Raw genomic sequence first — 15,787 nt, 5'->3', positions numbered from 1 at the left:
TACCAGACCTCTCTGTGCTTTACAATGCTTCCCTATGCTTTACCATGCTTTATGCTTTATTACACTGGGACAATAAAACATAAAGCTATGGGACACTGTTATAAGGGTTAGTTTATACTGTTTTTAATATGCTGCTCTGTGCAGCATGCTGTAATAATCAGTAGAATGCTGTAAGCATTGTTCTGTGTTAGACATTGTGCTTCTTTACATGCGTTTTTCAGTACAGTACAGCAACTCACCAGCACAGAAACCTCTGAATCTAATTATTAAATGATATTTAGTGTACACAATCACACTTTAGAAATACCCTTTCATATTTACAACACGTTGGGGTTGGGGTGGGATTGGCGTTGGCGTTGGGGTTGGGGTTGGGTTGGGTTGGTTGGGGTTGGGGTTTGGTTGGGGTTGGGGTTGGGGTTGGGGTTGCTGTTGGGTTGGGGTTGGGTTGGGTTGGTTGGTTTTGGGGTTGGGGTTGGGTTGGGTTGGTTGGTTTTGGGTTTGGGGTTGGGGTTGGGTTGGGGTTGGGGTTTGGTTGGGTTGGGGTTGGATTGGGGTTTGGGTTGGCGTTAGAGTTGGGTTAGGTTGGGTTTGGGTTGGGTTGGGATGGGGTTGGTATGGGGTTGGGTTGGGGTTGGGGTTGGCATTGGGGTTGGGTTTGGGGTTGGGGTTGGCATTGGGGTTGGGTTTGGGGTTGGGTTTGGGGTTGGGGTTGGGATTGGGTTTGGGGTTGGCGTTAGAGTTGGGTTGGGTTGGGTTTGGGTTTGGGTTTGGGGTGGGGTGGGGTGGGGTTGGGGTTGGGTAGGGGTTGGGGTTGGGGTTTGGTTGGGGTTGGGGTTGCTGTTGGGTTGGGTTGGTTGGTTTTGGGGTTGGGGTGGGGTTGGGGTTTGGTTGGGTTGGGGTTGAGGTTGGGGTTGGATTGGGGTTTGGGTTGGCGTTGAGTTGGGTTAGGTTGGGTTGGGGTTGGGGTTGGGTTGAGGTTGGGTTTGGGGTTGGGTTTGGGGTGGGGTGGGGTGGGGTTGGGGTTGGGTTGGGGTTGGGGTTGGGGTTTGGTTGGGGTTGGGGTTGCTGTTGGGTTGGGTTGGTTGGTTTTGGGGTTGGGGTGGGGTTGGGGTTTGGTTGGGTTGGGGTTGAGGTTGGGGTTGGATTGGGGTTTGGGTTGGCGTTGAGTTGGGTTAGGTTGGGTTGGGGTTGGGGTTGGGTTGAGGTTGGGTTTGGGGTTGGGCTGGGGTTGGGGTTGGGTTGGGGTTGGGGTTGGCATTGGGGTTGGGTTTGGGGTTGGGTTTGGGGTTGGGGTTGGGATTGGGTTTGGGGTTGGCGTTAGAGTTGGGTTAGGTTGGGTTGGGTTTGGGGTTGGGGTTGGGTTTGGGGTTGGGTTGGGTTGGGGTTGGGTTTGGGGTTGGGGTTGGCATTGGGGTTGGGTTTGGGGTTGGGATTGGGTTTGGGGTTGGCGTTAGAGTTGGGTTGGGTTGGGTTTGGGTTTGGGTTTGGGGTTGGGGTTGGGGTTTGGTTGGGGTTGGGGTTGCTGTTGGGTTGGGGTTGGGTTGGTTGGTTTTGGGGTTGGGGTTGGGTTGGGGTTGGGGTGGGGTTGGGGTTTGGTTGGGTTGGGGTTGGGGTTGGCATTGGGGTTGGGTTTGGGGTTGGGATTGGGTTTGGGGTTGGGTTTGGGGTTGGGGTTGGCATTGGGGTTGGGTTTGGGGTTGGGGTTGGGATTGGGTTTGGGGTTGGCGTTAGAGTTGGGTTGGGTTTGGGTTTGGGTTGGGTTTGGGTTTGGGTTTGGGGTGGGGTGGGGTTGGGGTTGGGTTGGGGTTGGGGTTGGGGTTTGGTTGGGGTTGGGGTTGCTGTTGGGTTGGGGTTGGGTTGGGTTGGTTGGTTTTGGGGTTGGGGTTGGGGTTTGGTTGGGTTGGGGTTGGGGTTGGGATTGGGTTTGGGGTTGGCGTTAGTTGGGTTAGGTAGGGTTGGGTTTGGGGTTGGGGTTGGGTTGGGGTTGGGTTTGGGGTTGGGGTTGGGTTGGGGTTGGGGTTGGCATTGGGGTTGGGTTTGGGTTTGGGGTTGGGTTGGGTTGGGTTGGGTTTGGGTTTGGGTTGGAATTGGGTTGGGTTAGGTTGGGTTTGGGTTTGGGTTGGGTTGGGATGGGGTTGGGGTTATGATTAGAGTTAGCGTTGCGGTTGGGGGTCAGGGTTAGGGTTTAGGTTAATTGGGTTTGCCCTGTGGGTCTAAATCACTCCTGCATTGATGAGCTTCAGAGCATAGATACTGAACTTGCAGTGTTGGCATTTGAGAAGAGAAAGTGAAGATGCTGCACAGCTCAGTGCAATCGATTGCATTGAGAGGAAGTGAAGATGCTGCACAGCTCAGTGCAATCGATTGCATTGAGAGGAAGTGAAGATGCTGCACAGCTCAGTGCAATCGATTGCATTGAGAGGAAGTGAAGATGCTGCACAGCTCAGTGCAATCGATTCTTATCTGTGGCAGAGTCAGATATACCTCAGGGCTTCAGTGAAGGGGTAAGGACAAAAGGGTTCAATCTACCTCACCACTGACAGCAGAGCAGGTTGGTGTGTCTGCTGTGTGGCTGATGATTTGTAACACCACCTTGAATAAGCCTGATCTCATCTGAGCTCAGAAGCTAAGCAAGGCTGGGCTTGGTTAGTTACTTGGATGGGAGACCGCCTGGAAATACCAAGTGCTGCAGGCATTACAACTTGTAGGCTTGCTGGTCCAGTGGTTAAAGAAAGGGGTCTCGATACCGGGAGGTTCAAATCCCGGCTCAGCCACTGACACACTGTGTGTGTGTGTGTGTGTGTGTTACCCTGAGCAAGTCACTTCACCTCCTTGTGCTCCGTCCTTCGTATGAGACGTAAAACAAACGAGCTCCTATTGGAAGTGACTCTTCAGCAGCAGCAGCAGTTGTTGATGATGCATAGTTCACCACCCCTAGTCTCTGGAAGTCATTTTAGTTAAAAGCGTCCGCTAAACGACTCATTAACAACATTAAAAAGCCCAGTGAAGCTTCTGTAAAGGGACTCTAGAAGTGCATCTACCAGAGATCCCTGCCAGTGGATCTGATCATGCAAGTCCTGTCGTTATAATTTCTTTGACAGATGCCTTTATCCACTTTATCCATTTAAAGTATTAAGATACAAGAAGTTAGATCTCTTGATCCGCCCCTCCTGCTCTGCACTGGACTCGTCTGACCTCAGCACCACGTGACTGGATCCTCAGCTGATGCACTATCCTTGCACTGTAGATATAAATGCTCTAATCCTAACATGCTGCATCCTAGTTCATATTGTGCAGCAGTAGAATAATTTGCACTTACTGTAAACTGGAGGGAAGTTAAAGACAGACAGACAAAGAAACATACAGACAGACAAGGAAACATACAGACAGACAGACAGACAGACAGACAGACAGACAGACAGACAGACAGACAGACAGACCGAGAAACAGACAGACAGACCGGGAAACATACAGACAGACAGACAGACAGACAGACAGACAGACTGGGAAACAGACAGACAGACAAGGAAACAGACAGACAGACAGACAGACACACAGACAGACCGAGAAACAGACAGACAGACAGACAGACAGAGAGACAGACAGACAGACAGACAGACCGGGAAACAGACAGACAGACAGACAGACAGACAGACCGAGAAACAGACAGACAGACAGACAGACAGACAGACAGACAGACCGAGAAACATACAGACAGACAGACAGACAGACAGACTGGGAAACAGACAGACAGACAGACAGACAGACAGACAGACTGGGAAACATACAGACAGGCAGGCAGACAGACACACACAAACATAGAGAGACAGACAGACAGACACTCAAAAAGACAGACAAACAGACAGAGTCCCACAATCCTGTTCAGTCTGACACTACAATATAATTTCTTAGTCTGGTAACTCACGTCTACCATCTAGTGGCTGTACGTTGAAATGACAACATAAAAACTGACAGACTCCCTCCTTCTCTCTGTCTTCCCTCCCTTCTCTCCCTCTCTCTATCTGTCTCAGAGCGGAGGCGCTGTCCACTGTCTTGTCTGCGGTGCGATACACTGTTCTTTAATTTATAGATTTATAGCACAATACATGAAATAGCAGCAGCAACACAGCAGCTAATAGCAGAGATCAGGCTTGAAGAGCATGGAAAGCAAGAGAGAACAGGTCTCTTGAGAGTTGATTTGAAGCGAGCGACGGTGGGAGCGTCACACACCGAAGCTGGGAAAGAGCTCCAGAGAGTCGGAGCCATGAATCCAAAAGTGCGCTCTCTCCGAGTGTGGGGCGCGTTTGTTTGGGGATAACAAGCAGACCAGAGTCGGAGGACCTCAGCTTGCGGGCAGGGACATGCGCTAAGCCATGCTTCCGGGTCCGAATTATTATTATTATTATTATTATTATTATTATTATTATTATTATTATTATTTATTTCTTAGCAGACGCCCTTATCCAGGGCGACTTACAATTGTTACAAGATATCACATTATACAGATAACACATTATTTTTACATACAATTACCCATTTATACAGTTGCGTTTTTACTGGAGCAATCTAGGTAAAGTACCTTGCTCAAGGGTACAACAGCAGTGTCGCCCTACCTGGGATTGAACCCACGACCCTCCGGTCAAGAGTCCAGAGCCCTAACCACTACTCCACACTGCTGCCCTATATTATTGAACAATAACTTAATCGATATAGTAAAAACGCATTTTTATACCAAAACAAATGCTTGTTCAATCTGAAATAAAGACAATTCCTATCCCGCTCCTTCTCTTCCCTCGCCCCCGCTACGCCTCTCCATCGCCTCCTCAAGAAGACCCCCAGACTGCAGACTGCACTTGTAGATCTCTTGATCAAACCCTTCTGCTCTGCAAAATGCAAACTACACTTCCCAGCATGCCTTCGCACTGGGGGCCGATGCTAGAGGCTCATGGGAGTTGTAGTTGATTTTCCGCTACGCGCTGGACTTCGCCTGACCTCAGCACCCCCTTTACTGGATCCTCAGCTGACGCGCTATCCTTGCACTGCTAATCTGAGTCAACATAAACTCCTAGGTCTTTTTCATAGATTCCTTCTTCAATTTCAGCATCTCCCATATGAAATTTAATATTAAAAACTGAATAACAAACAGCCATGCTTCTGTCTTACAAGTCCTTGGATGCGCAACACGTCAAATAAGGGGTGCCAGGTTTATTTTTAAAAAAGCGTTAATATTTTATCACGTCGTTATTCCAGATTTAATTTAGATCTTGTATTTGTATTGCAAATGAGCTCCGCCCGTTTTGTGCTTTCACGCGATTTGATTGGTTCTTGTATGCGAAATATGCAAATTACAAGAGCCAATCAAATCGCGTGAAATCACAAAGCGGGCGGGGCTCATTTGCATACAAACTCCAGATTTAGCTGGCCAGTTAAATATTTAGCTAAATGTTAAATCTTGTAACTAGATTTATAAATTATATCTGAAAGCACACATTTTAAAAAATATATATTATTTTTAACAGCATTTATAAATTTGTATTGTAACACTTGAAATGTATTTGCTTACGATTGTAAGTCGCCCTGGATAAGGGCGTCTGCTAAGAAATAAATAATAATAAATAATAATAATAATAATAATACAAGATTTAAGTTAAATCTGGAAAAAACCCATAGTAAATTAAGTTATAAATAATCCAAAATAGTCTGCCGTGTAAATGTGTATCACGTGACATTCCCATGTACTTCCCCTCTCCGCATAATTCTGTGAGCCATTAATAAAATATAAAAATACACGACCCTCCAGATAAAACTATAATAAGTAACAATGATTTTAAAAATAGTTTTAAAGCCAATATAAAAACGATCTAGCGACACGGTTTCACTTTCCGTCGCTTTGCGAAACAGCGGCTTAGAGATAATACTGAGCGCCGTTATACGCTGCTATAAATCCGCCGAGTGTGTGTCAGAGTTGATTAATAATTACAGACGAGGGGAGGGGAGGAAGGAAAAAGGAGGGAGGGAAAATAGATAAAGAAGGAGAGACGCAGGGAAGGAAAGGATGAGAGAGATCGCTGAACGGGTATATGCTTTATAACAATCATTTGTAGAAACTTTGCATATAAACGCGTCGCAAAGGAAGGGAGGAAGGGAACAGAGGAGAGAGAGAGAGAGAGAGAGAGAGAGAGAGAGAGAGAGAGAGAGAGAGAGAAGGAAGCGGATTTCTATAATCAACACACGCCACAGAGTCGAAGTCGGATTTCACTGAAAGGGAATACCAAATAAACTGTACAGGACAGCGAAGAAGAGAAGGTTTTACCCGCCGGAAAGACGACAGAAAACGAGTGAGTGTGTGTAATATCTTATATTACAAAAACATTTCTAATAACACATGTATGTATGTGTGTGTGTGTATGTGCGTTTATCAGAATCGTATTTGCGGTAAGCGCTGCCTAGCGACGCTCCTCAACAACGAGAGAGGAGAGGAGAGGAGAGGAGAGGAGAGGAGAGGAGAGGGAGAGACGGGACTACAGAGAAACATCTATCTGTCTATCTATCTATCTATCTATCTATCTATCTATCTATCTATCTATCTATCTATCTGTCTATCTATCTGTCTATCTATCTATCTATCTATCTATCTATCTATCTATCTATCTGTTTATCGATCTATCTATCTATCTATCTATCTATCTATCTATCTATCTATCTATCTATCTATCTATCTGTCTATCTATCTGTCTATCTATCTATCTATCTATCTATCTATCTATCTATCTATCTGTTTATCGATCTATCTATCTATCTATCTATCTGTCTATCTATCTATCTATCTATCTATCTATCTGTTTATCTATCGATCGATCTATCTATCCATCTATCCATCTATCCATCTATCTATCTATCTGTTTATCTATCTATCTATCTATCTATCTATCTGTTTATCGATCTATCTATCTATCTATCTATCTATCTATCTATCTGTTTATCTATCGATCAATCTATCTATCCATCTATCTATCTATCTATCTATCTATCTATCTATCTATCTATCTATCTATCTGTTTATCTATCGATCGATCCATCTATCCATCTATCCATCTGTCTGTCTGTCTGTCTGTCTGTCTGTCTGTCTACCTAACAAATAGACATATTTTGATATTAGTGCTCCCTCGGTATAAGGCGATCGGATATCACGCTCCTGCAGCAGGTCCCCCAATTCCCTATACTAGTGATTCATGCAATATGTCTACAGTAAATACTTGTTAAGTCTGTAAACACCTCCTCGGTCTAACTTCCGTTTCTGTCTTTTGATACAGTATCTGAACTGATGCAAAGCTGCGCCGGCACTTTTAAAACAGAGACGTCTTATTCAGTATTCGTTTTGTAACTAAATGATCTTTCTTAACGTGGTTACTTTTTGGCTGCGAGAGGAGCTGCGGCTTTCTCCGGGGAGACACGACTCGCTTTTCAGCTTCGCTTCAGCCCCCTCCCTCCCCGCTCCGGCAGCCAAACCCGCTCTCTCCTTCTCGCACTTAGTTTGAGTGTTTGTCGCTTCGGACTGAACTCCAGACCGCCGTTTTTAGCCAGGACGTTTATAATTTAAAATCTGCTAATTAAAATGAGCCACGAGTTTTGGTAAAAACAAAATATATATAGAGAGAGAGTTGTGGTGATTTATGGCTGGTTAATTCACGGAAAGTTACATTTTTGTCCTTCACTATGTGTGTCTTTATAGACAGGGAGTTATTTGATGTTGTATTTCAGTCTATAACGTGTTTTATAACGCTCTGTATTACTGTGCTGTGTTCCTTGCAATGCGTTTGGTAGTTCTTCCTAAGTTCGGTTGCCTTGGTTACAGGCGGGCGCCCTGCTGGTAGATGCAGTTGACGGTCCGCTTTGTTTACATTAGCAGAGGAAGGCAGTTTTTTTTTTTTTTTTAGCTGCCCGCCCTCCTTTGAAATGAATATGACATTCAATTATACAGTAGAATTGAACAGAATATTATTTTTAACTATTTCTACATGTTAAACTCTTTCATGTGAGTGACGGAGGCTGTGTGGTCCAGTGGTTAAAGAAAAGGTCTTGTAACCAGGAGGTCCCCGGTTCAAATCCCACCTCAGCCACTGACTCATTGTGTGACCCTGAGCAAGTCACTTAACCTCCTTGTGCTCCGTCTTTCGGGTGAGACGTAGTTGTAAGTGACTCTGCAGCTGATGCATAGTTCACACACCCTAGTCTCTGTAAGTCGCCTTGGATAAAGGCGTCTGCTAAATAAACAAATAATAATACATTTTTCTCTATCTTCAACTCATCCTTAATTACCCCTACAAAGCACAAATAAGCTTCCACAATTATCACATCTTTTCCTTTTACATTTCCTTTGCCCCGCAATATTAATTTTCCTAAAAATATCATGGTCCAAACTGGAACAGATCTCTCTTTTGGAAGATCCACAATCCTATCCCCATTTATAACTCCCTCCCATCTATTGGACAGACTCCTAAAAACAACTTAAACAGATTCATGCCTTTCTCCCCAAACCTCTGAGCAAAACACACATTCCCAGAACACGTGTATTATTGAATTCCACCCCCTCTATATAGAATGAACTCCCTCAGCTTCATAGAGTCCAATGAAAGCTGCTGAATAATGTTCCCTTGTTAACATATTGAATTCCACCCCCTCTATATAGAATGAACTCCCTCAGCTTCATAGAGTCCAGTGAAAGCTGCTGAATAATGTTCCCTTGTTAACATATTGAATTCCACCCCCTCTATATAGAATGAACTCCCTCAGCTTCATAGAGTCCAATGAAAGCTGCTGAATAATGTTCCCTTGTTAACATATTGAATTCCACCCCCTCTATATAGAATGAACTCCCTCAGCTTCATAGAGTCCAATGAAAGCTGCTGAATAATGTTCCCTTGTTAACATATTGAATTCCACACCGCTGTGTAGTTTTCCAGAGACTTCACTTCATTGAAAAACGTGACGTTTCAGAAATCTAACATGAAATACTTCTGACTGCTGTTATGGTTCCAGTTTCTTTTTTTTGGTTTTTTTTGGCGATATCATTTTGTAGTTTCTTTGATTACACAATGTTAAATAAAATATCGAAATTATGTTTTGATTCCTGCTGAAACAGTTGAGGGGGCTGCAGAGGGGAAAGGTCAGACTGAGTTGCCACGGAGACAGTTGACGCAGAACGTGGGAGTGAGAAAGAGAAGAGAAGGAAAGAAACTCTAGTGATGAGAGCTGAGGAGGGACTGGGAGGGAGGGAGGCTGTAGTGATGAGAGCTGAGGAGGGACTGGGAGGGAGGGAGGCTGTAGTGATGAGAGCTGAGGAGGGACTGGGAGGGAGGGAGGCTGTAGTGGTGAGAGCTGAGGAGGGACTGGGAGGTAGGGAGGCTGGAGTGATGAGAGTTGAGGAGGGACTGGGAGGGAGGCTGTAGTGATGAGAGCTGAGGAGGGACTGGGAGAGAGGGAGGCTGTAGTGATGAGAGCTGAGGAGGGACTGGGAGGGAGGGAGGCTGTAGCGATGAGAGCTGAGGAGGGACTGGGAGGGAGGGAGGCTGTAGTGGTGAGAGCTGAGGAGGGACTGGGAGGGAGGGAGGGAGGCTGGCTGTAGTGGTTCGAGCTGAGGAGGGACTGGGAGGGAGGGAGGCTGTAGTGGTGAGAGCTGAGGAGGGACTGGGAGGGAGGTTGGCTCTCGTGGGTAGCATTAAAAAGCATGTTGAAATGATTCTTCCTAAATATTTAATAAGTTTTAAATTAGATATGCTGATATTTTTCAAATCCCATTGCAGCTGCCCTATACTTGTGCTACCATTGCCCCTCAGTGTAATACAGAACCATCATTGCATTGCCATTGCAGTGCCACTGTCTGTCTCTGTGTCTGTCTGTGTGTCTGTCTGCCATTGAAGATCATTCAGGGTATAGTTAGCATACTGTGGTCCCATTCTACCAATGGCATCCCATTGCATTGCTTGAGATTCAAAGAGAGAATTCCTTTGCTAAAAAGTCAAGCTGACACTTAGACTATGAACTGTAATACTGTAAGCCTGCAGAACCCAGCTGAGAGAGATCAGTGCTAATTGAGTTGACAGTCAACTGGTATTAAGAGTTAGAATTTAGAAGATTAAGGTCACAGACAGAGAGACAGCAGCGAATTCACTAGCCCCTCATTCCTGCCTTTCAGTCTGGTGGCACAGACAGACAGACACTCAGACAGACAGACAGACAGACAGACACACAGACAGACACACACACAAACAGACAGACAGACAGACACAAGGACAGACAGACAGACAGACAGACAGACAGACAGACAGAAAGACAGACAGACACTCAGACAGACAGACAGACAGACAGACACACACACACACAGACAGACAGAAAGACAGACAGATAGACAGACAGACAGACACACAGACAGACACACACACAAACAGACAGACAGACAGACACAAGGACAGACAGACAGACAGACAGACAGACAGACAGACAGACAGACAGACAGAAAGACAGACAGATAGACAGACAGACAGACACACAGACAGACACACACACACACAAACAGACAGACAGACACAAGGACAGACAGACAGACAGACAGACACACAGACAGACAGACACACAGACAGACAGACAGACACAAAGACAGACAGACACAGACAGACAGACAGACAGACACAAAGACAGACAGACACACAGACAGACAGACACACAGACAGACAGACAGACAGACAGACAGACACACAGACAGACAGACAGAAACACAGACAGGTGCCACACCGCCCGCATTATTAAAGTCCTTAAAGTTATTTAAAATTCTTTGAGTTTTGAAGACCGACGCCTTCTCCCCTGTCTTGCAGGCTCCTGCGATGCGATTGGCCGAGGGACCGGATGTGCGGGCGGTGCGGAGGTCGGCCATGGTGCACACGGAGGTCACGACCCCCGGGGTCACTGAGCACGCTCACAACGAGACGGGGCCCATGAAAGAGCACGACGTCTTCACACACATGAAGACCAAATTCATGAACGAACTGCACACAATCCCACGTAAGAGCCTCTCAGCAGGAAACTGGGCCCGGCGGCGGCCATCTTGGCTCAAGCTCCACCATAGCTTACAATGGGGAGTCAGCTCCTATTAAGAGCCACAATGGAGCCAGTTTCATAACTAGTGATGTAATTTGAGGAAAGTGTTGTAACAGCATACAGTGATAAGGAACTGGACCCTGTGTCCGCCATCTTGGCTCAAACTCCTCCATAGCTTACAATGGGGAGTCAGCTCCTATTAAGAGCCACAATGGAGCCAGTTTCATAACTAGTGATGTAATTTGAGGAAAGTGTTGTAACAGCATACAGTGATAAGGAACTGGACCCTGTGTCCGCCATCTTGGCTCAAACTCCTCCATAGCTTACAATGGGGAGCCAGCTCCTATTAAGAGCCACAATGGAGCCAGTTTCATAACTAGTGATGTAATTTGAGGAAAGTCTTGTAACAGAATACAGTGATGGGAAACTGGACCCTGTGTCCGCCATCTTGGCTCAAACTCCTCCATAGATTACAATGGGAAACTGGCTCCTTGGTAGAGCCACAATGGAGCCAGTTGCTTTCCCTATCTCTATAGACTTGTACAGCACGCTGCGCCACGCTAGTCTGCAGTGATAGGAAACTGTGACCCGAGGTAGCCATCTTGGCTCCAGCTCCTCAGTAGATTACACTAGGGAGCTGTCCTTGTCAGAGCCACAATGGGGCCAGTTTCCTATGAGTTAAATACTACTACACAAACAAAATAGCGAATTTTCAAAAGGCAGAGAATGAAAGAAACAAACAAAGAAACAAATATAAACTAGCTCCTTGAATGCTTCAGATTTTTTCAGGTTTTTTTTTTCAGTCCCTTTACTTTCTCGTGATATTCATAGTCATTCTGTGTGAGTCGCGGTCACTCAAACACTGTGTTTATTATTTCTGAGTCTCTGAGTCCGCGTTGCTTTGACTGTGAGTTCAGGAGCTACTCTTCAGTTCTAGCTGCGCTGCCGTAGTTATTGTGAATCGCTCCAGCCCTGGCTATAGGACTACAGCTCCCAGCATGCCTCTGCACTCACGGCCGTGGCGAGGCATGCTGGGAGCTGTAGTTCTTTAACTCAGCGCTCCCCGTAGGCTAATGAAGGCTCATCTTCATATTTATATTTTTTCTTCACTTTCATTTTCTTTTTTGCTTCATTCCATCCATCATCTCAGATCACAAATGTAAGTCACCGTCTGCCTGTCTGTCTGTCTGTCTGTCTGTCTGTCTGTCTGTCTGTCTGCCTGCCTGCCTGTCTGTCTGTCTGCCTGCCTGCCTGCCTGCCTGTCTGTCTGTCTGTCTGTCTGTCTGTCTTTCTATCTACTATATATATATATATATATCAACAAACATATATTTCATAATAAGAGTATCTGTCTGTTTATCTGTGTATCTATCAGCCAGACTAACTGTTAGAGTTAATAAGAGGTGAGAGAATGGGTTTTAAAAATGGTCAGCGCTCCTTTAAAGGGAGGGGCCAGTGATCCTGTTAATAAAGCTAATAAGAGGTGAGAGAATGGATTTTAAAGATGGTCAGCGCTCCTTTAAAGGGAGGGGCCAGTGATCCTGTTAATAAAGCTAGTAAGAGGTGAGAGAATGGATTTTAAAGATGGTCAGCGCTCCTTTAAAGGGAGGGGCCAGTGATCCTGTTAATAAAGCTAATAAGAGGGGAGAGAATGGATTTTAAAGATGGTCAGCGCTCCTTTAAAGGGAGGGGTCAGTGATCCTGTGAATAAAGCTAATAAGAGGTGAGAGAATGGATTTTAAAGATGGTCAGCGCTCCTTTAAAGGGAGGGGCCGGTGATCCTGTTAATAAAGCTAATAAGAGGTGAGAGAATGGATTTTAAAGATGGTCAGCGCTCCTTTAAAGGGAGGGGCCAGTGATCCTGTTAATAAAGCTAATAAGAGGTGAGAGAATGGATTTTAAAGATGGTCAGCGCTCCTTTAAAGGGAGGGGCCAGTGATCCTGTTAATAAAGCTAATAAGAGGTGAGAGAATGGATTTTAAAGATGGTCAGCGCTCCTTTAAAGGGAGGGGCCGGTGATCATGTTAATAAAGCTAATAAGAGGTGAGAGAATGGATTTTAAAGATGGTCAGCGCTCCTTTAAAGGGAGGGGCCAGTGATCCTGTTAATAAAGCTAATAAGAGGTGAGAGAATGGATTTTAAAGATGGTCAGCGCTCCTTTAAAGGGAGGGGCCGGTGATCATGTTAATAAAGCTAATAAGAGGTGAGAGAATGGATTTTAAAGATGGTCAGCGCTCCTTTAAAGGGAGGGGCCAGTGATCCTGTTAATAAAGCTAATAAGAGGTGAGAGAATGGATTTTAAAGATGGTCAGCGCTCCTTTAAAGGGAGGGGCCTGTGATCATGTTAATAAAGCTAATAAGAGGTGAGAGAACAGATTTTGAAGATGGTCAGCGCTCCTTTAAAGGGAGGGGCCAGTGATCCTGTTAATAAAGCTAATAAGAGGTGAGAGAATGGATTTTAAAGATGGTCAGCGCTCCTTTAAAGGGAGGGGTCAGTGATCCTGTGAATAAAGCTAATAAGAGGTGAGAGAATGGATTTTAAAGATGGTCAGCGCTCCTTTAAAGGGAGGGGCCGGTGATCCTGTTAATAAAGCTAATAAGAGGTGAGAGAATGGATTTTAAAGATGGTCAGCGCTCCTTTAAAGGGAGGGGCCAGTGATCCTGTTAATAAAGCTAATAAGAGGTGAGAGAATGGATTTTAAAGATGGTCAGCGCTCCTTTAAAGGGAGGGGCCGGTGATCCTGTTAATAAAGCTAATAAGAGGTGAGAGAATGGATTTTAAAGATGGTCAGCGCTCCTTTAAAGGGAGGGGCCGGTGATCCTGTTAATAAAACTAATAAGAGGTGAGAGAATGGATTTGAAAGCCTTTCTCAGTGTGAAATGGATTCCTGAATGTTTAATAAGGCTCGTCATCTTTTTTTTACTGCGGTGGAAATGATTAGACCTGATGGCTCAAAGGCTGGACTTTGGCCCTCAGTTGCCATGGACACCAATACCTTGGCAACGGTTTCTTAGCAACCCAAACCCTCTCATAATGGTCTCTGGAGTCTGCTGTCTGTGGGAAGTTGTGATGTCATTCATTTTTCCCCTCAGTGCTTTGAAAATCAGTCGTCTAGAGAACATTAATGAGAGACGTTTGGAGTTCATTAGCAGTCACTCAAACACTGTGTTTATTATTTCAGAGTCTCTGAGTCCGCGTTGCTTTGACTGTGAGTTCAGGAGCTGCTCTTCAGTTCTAGCTGCGCTGCCGTAGTTATTGTATTGTGAATCGGGACAGCCCTGGCTATAGGACTACAGCTCCCAGCATGCCTCTGCACCCGCGGCCATGGCGAGGCATGCTGGGAGCTGTAGTTCTTTATGCTGCGGTCTCCTATCACAAGCGATACAGACCTCTATTACGACACATCATGTAAAGAAAGCATCGCGATTCATCGAGACACAGTGAATCGCTCCAGCCCTGGCTATAGGACTAAAGCTCCCAGCATGCCTCTGCACCCGCGGCCATGGTGAGGGATGCTGGGAGCTGTAGTTCTTTAACTCTAGAGCTCTGCTGTGATATTTATTTAAGTGATATTTGTTGCTGAGTCTGCATTGCTTTGACTGTGAGTTCAGGAGCTGCTCTTCAGTTCTAGCTACACTGCCGCAGACATGCGATACACAGGCTAGATCAGCGAAAGTGTTTATTTTTTATTGCCCCCCTGCTGGTGGAGGGGACGCAGTGCAGGCGTTTGTCCGCACACAGTATTTAGCCCCAGCTGTTGAGAAGATCGGATTCTGGGGGTACTGGGGGTGTCTGTCTGTCTGTCTGTCTGTCTGTCCGTCTGTCTGTCTGTCTGTCTGTCTGTCTGTCAGTGATCCACGTCACACTCATCCACTCTGTCCCCTCACACTAACCGCTCTGATTGGGAAAGTGCTGCCGTGGCGACAGGGGGTGGATGATGTCACAGACCAGGCTGGTCTTAAAGACCAACTACCTAGCTTCCTCCCTCAGCCCCTCTGTAGGGCAATTAAAAAGGAAACTGTGACCTGTGGCCGCCATATTGGCTCCAATTCCTACATAGATTGCAATGGGGAGCCGAGTCCTTATGAGAGCCACAATGGTGGCAGTTTCCTAAGTGTGACTCAGATCAGTTCAATTCTGGCACTATGACTTTAAACATAGGAAACTGGACTCTGCGACCGCCATCTTGGCTCCAATTCCTACATAGATTGCAATGGGGAGCCAAGTCCCTGTCTGAGCCGTAATGGCGGCAGTTTCCTCACCCTCTCTCCCTGTCTCCCTCTCTTGGCTCCCGCAGTCCCCCTGTGGGCTCTGGCCGGTATTGCGATTGTCGCCGCCCTGCTGGTGCTCTGCTGCTGCGCCTGCCTCTGCAAGAAATGCTGCGGCCGCAAGAAGAAAGGCAAGAAGGGGAGGGGCAAGAAAGCGCAGATCAACATGAAGGACGTCAAAGGCATGGGCGACAGCACCGTGGACAAGGTAACAGCGCCCCCCGCTGTGCTGGAGGGGGCAGTGCAGCTTACCACTGCAACAGCACACAGGAGGAGTCAAGTGTCATTGAGTATCACAGCGCCTCCTGCTGTGCTGGAGGGGGTAGTGCAGCTTACCACTGCAACAGCACACAGGAGGTGTCAAGTCTCATTGATTATCACAGCGCCCACTGCTGTGCTGGAGGGGAAGTGCAGCTTACCACTA

General features: G+C 46.2%; 1 protein-coding gene and 1 pseudogene across 3 annotated transcripts in view; both read left to right on the top strand.

The window, feature by feature from the left end:
* The first annotated feature begins 2,578 nt into the window (after positions 1 to 2,578).
* LOC131725006 (5S ribosomal RNA) lies at positions 2,579 to 2,695 on the top strand (annotated as a pseudogene).
* Positions 2,696 to 5,997: 3,302 nt separating this feature from the next.
* The window catches only part of LOC117407581 (synaptotagmin-1-like), a 19,454-nt gene continuing 9,664 nt past the window's right edge, over positions 5,998 to 15,787 (top strand). For all 3 annotated transcript variants that reach the window (XR_009320350.1, XR_009320351.1, XM_059017909.1), the window contains exons 1-3: positions 5,998 to 6,338; positions 10,872 to 11,058; positions 15,393 to 15,571. Coding sequence is in view for 1 of the 3 variants with exons in the window: in XM_059017909.1 (XP_058873892.1) it covers positions 10,881 to 11,058; positions 15,393 to 15,571 (357 nt within the window). In the remaining 2 variants the exon portion in view is untranslated. The remainder of the gene's footprint in view (positions 6,339 to 10,871; positions 11,059 to 15,392; positions 15,572 to 15,787) is intronic.

The sequence above is a fragment of the Acipenser ruthenus genome, chromosome 58 (assembly GCF_902713425.1).
Source record: "Acipenser ruthenus chromosome 58, fAciRut3.2 maternal haplotype, whole genome shotgun sequence".
In the NCBI taxonomy this organism is placed as follows: domain Eukaryota; kingdom Metazoa; phylum Chordata; class Actinopteri; order Acipenseriformes; family Acipenseridae; genus Acipenser; species Acipenser ruthenus.
This window is presented reverse-complemented; position numbering and strand designations above follow the sequence as displayed.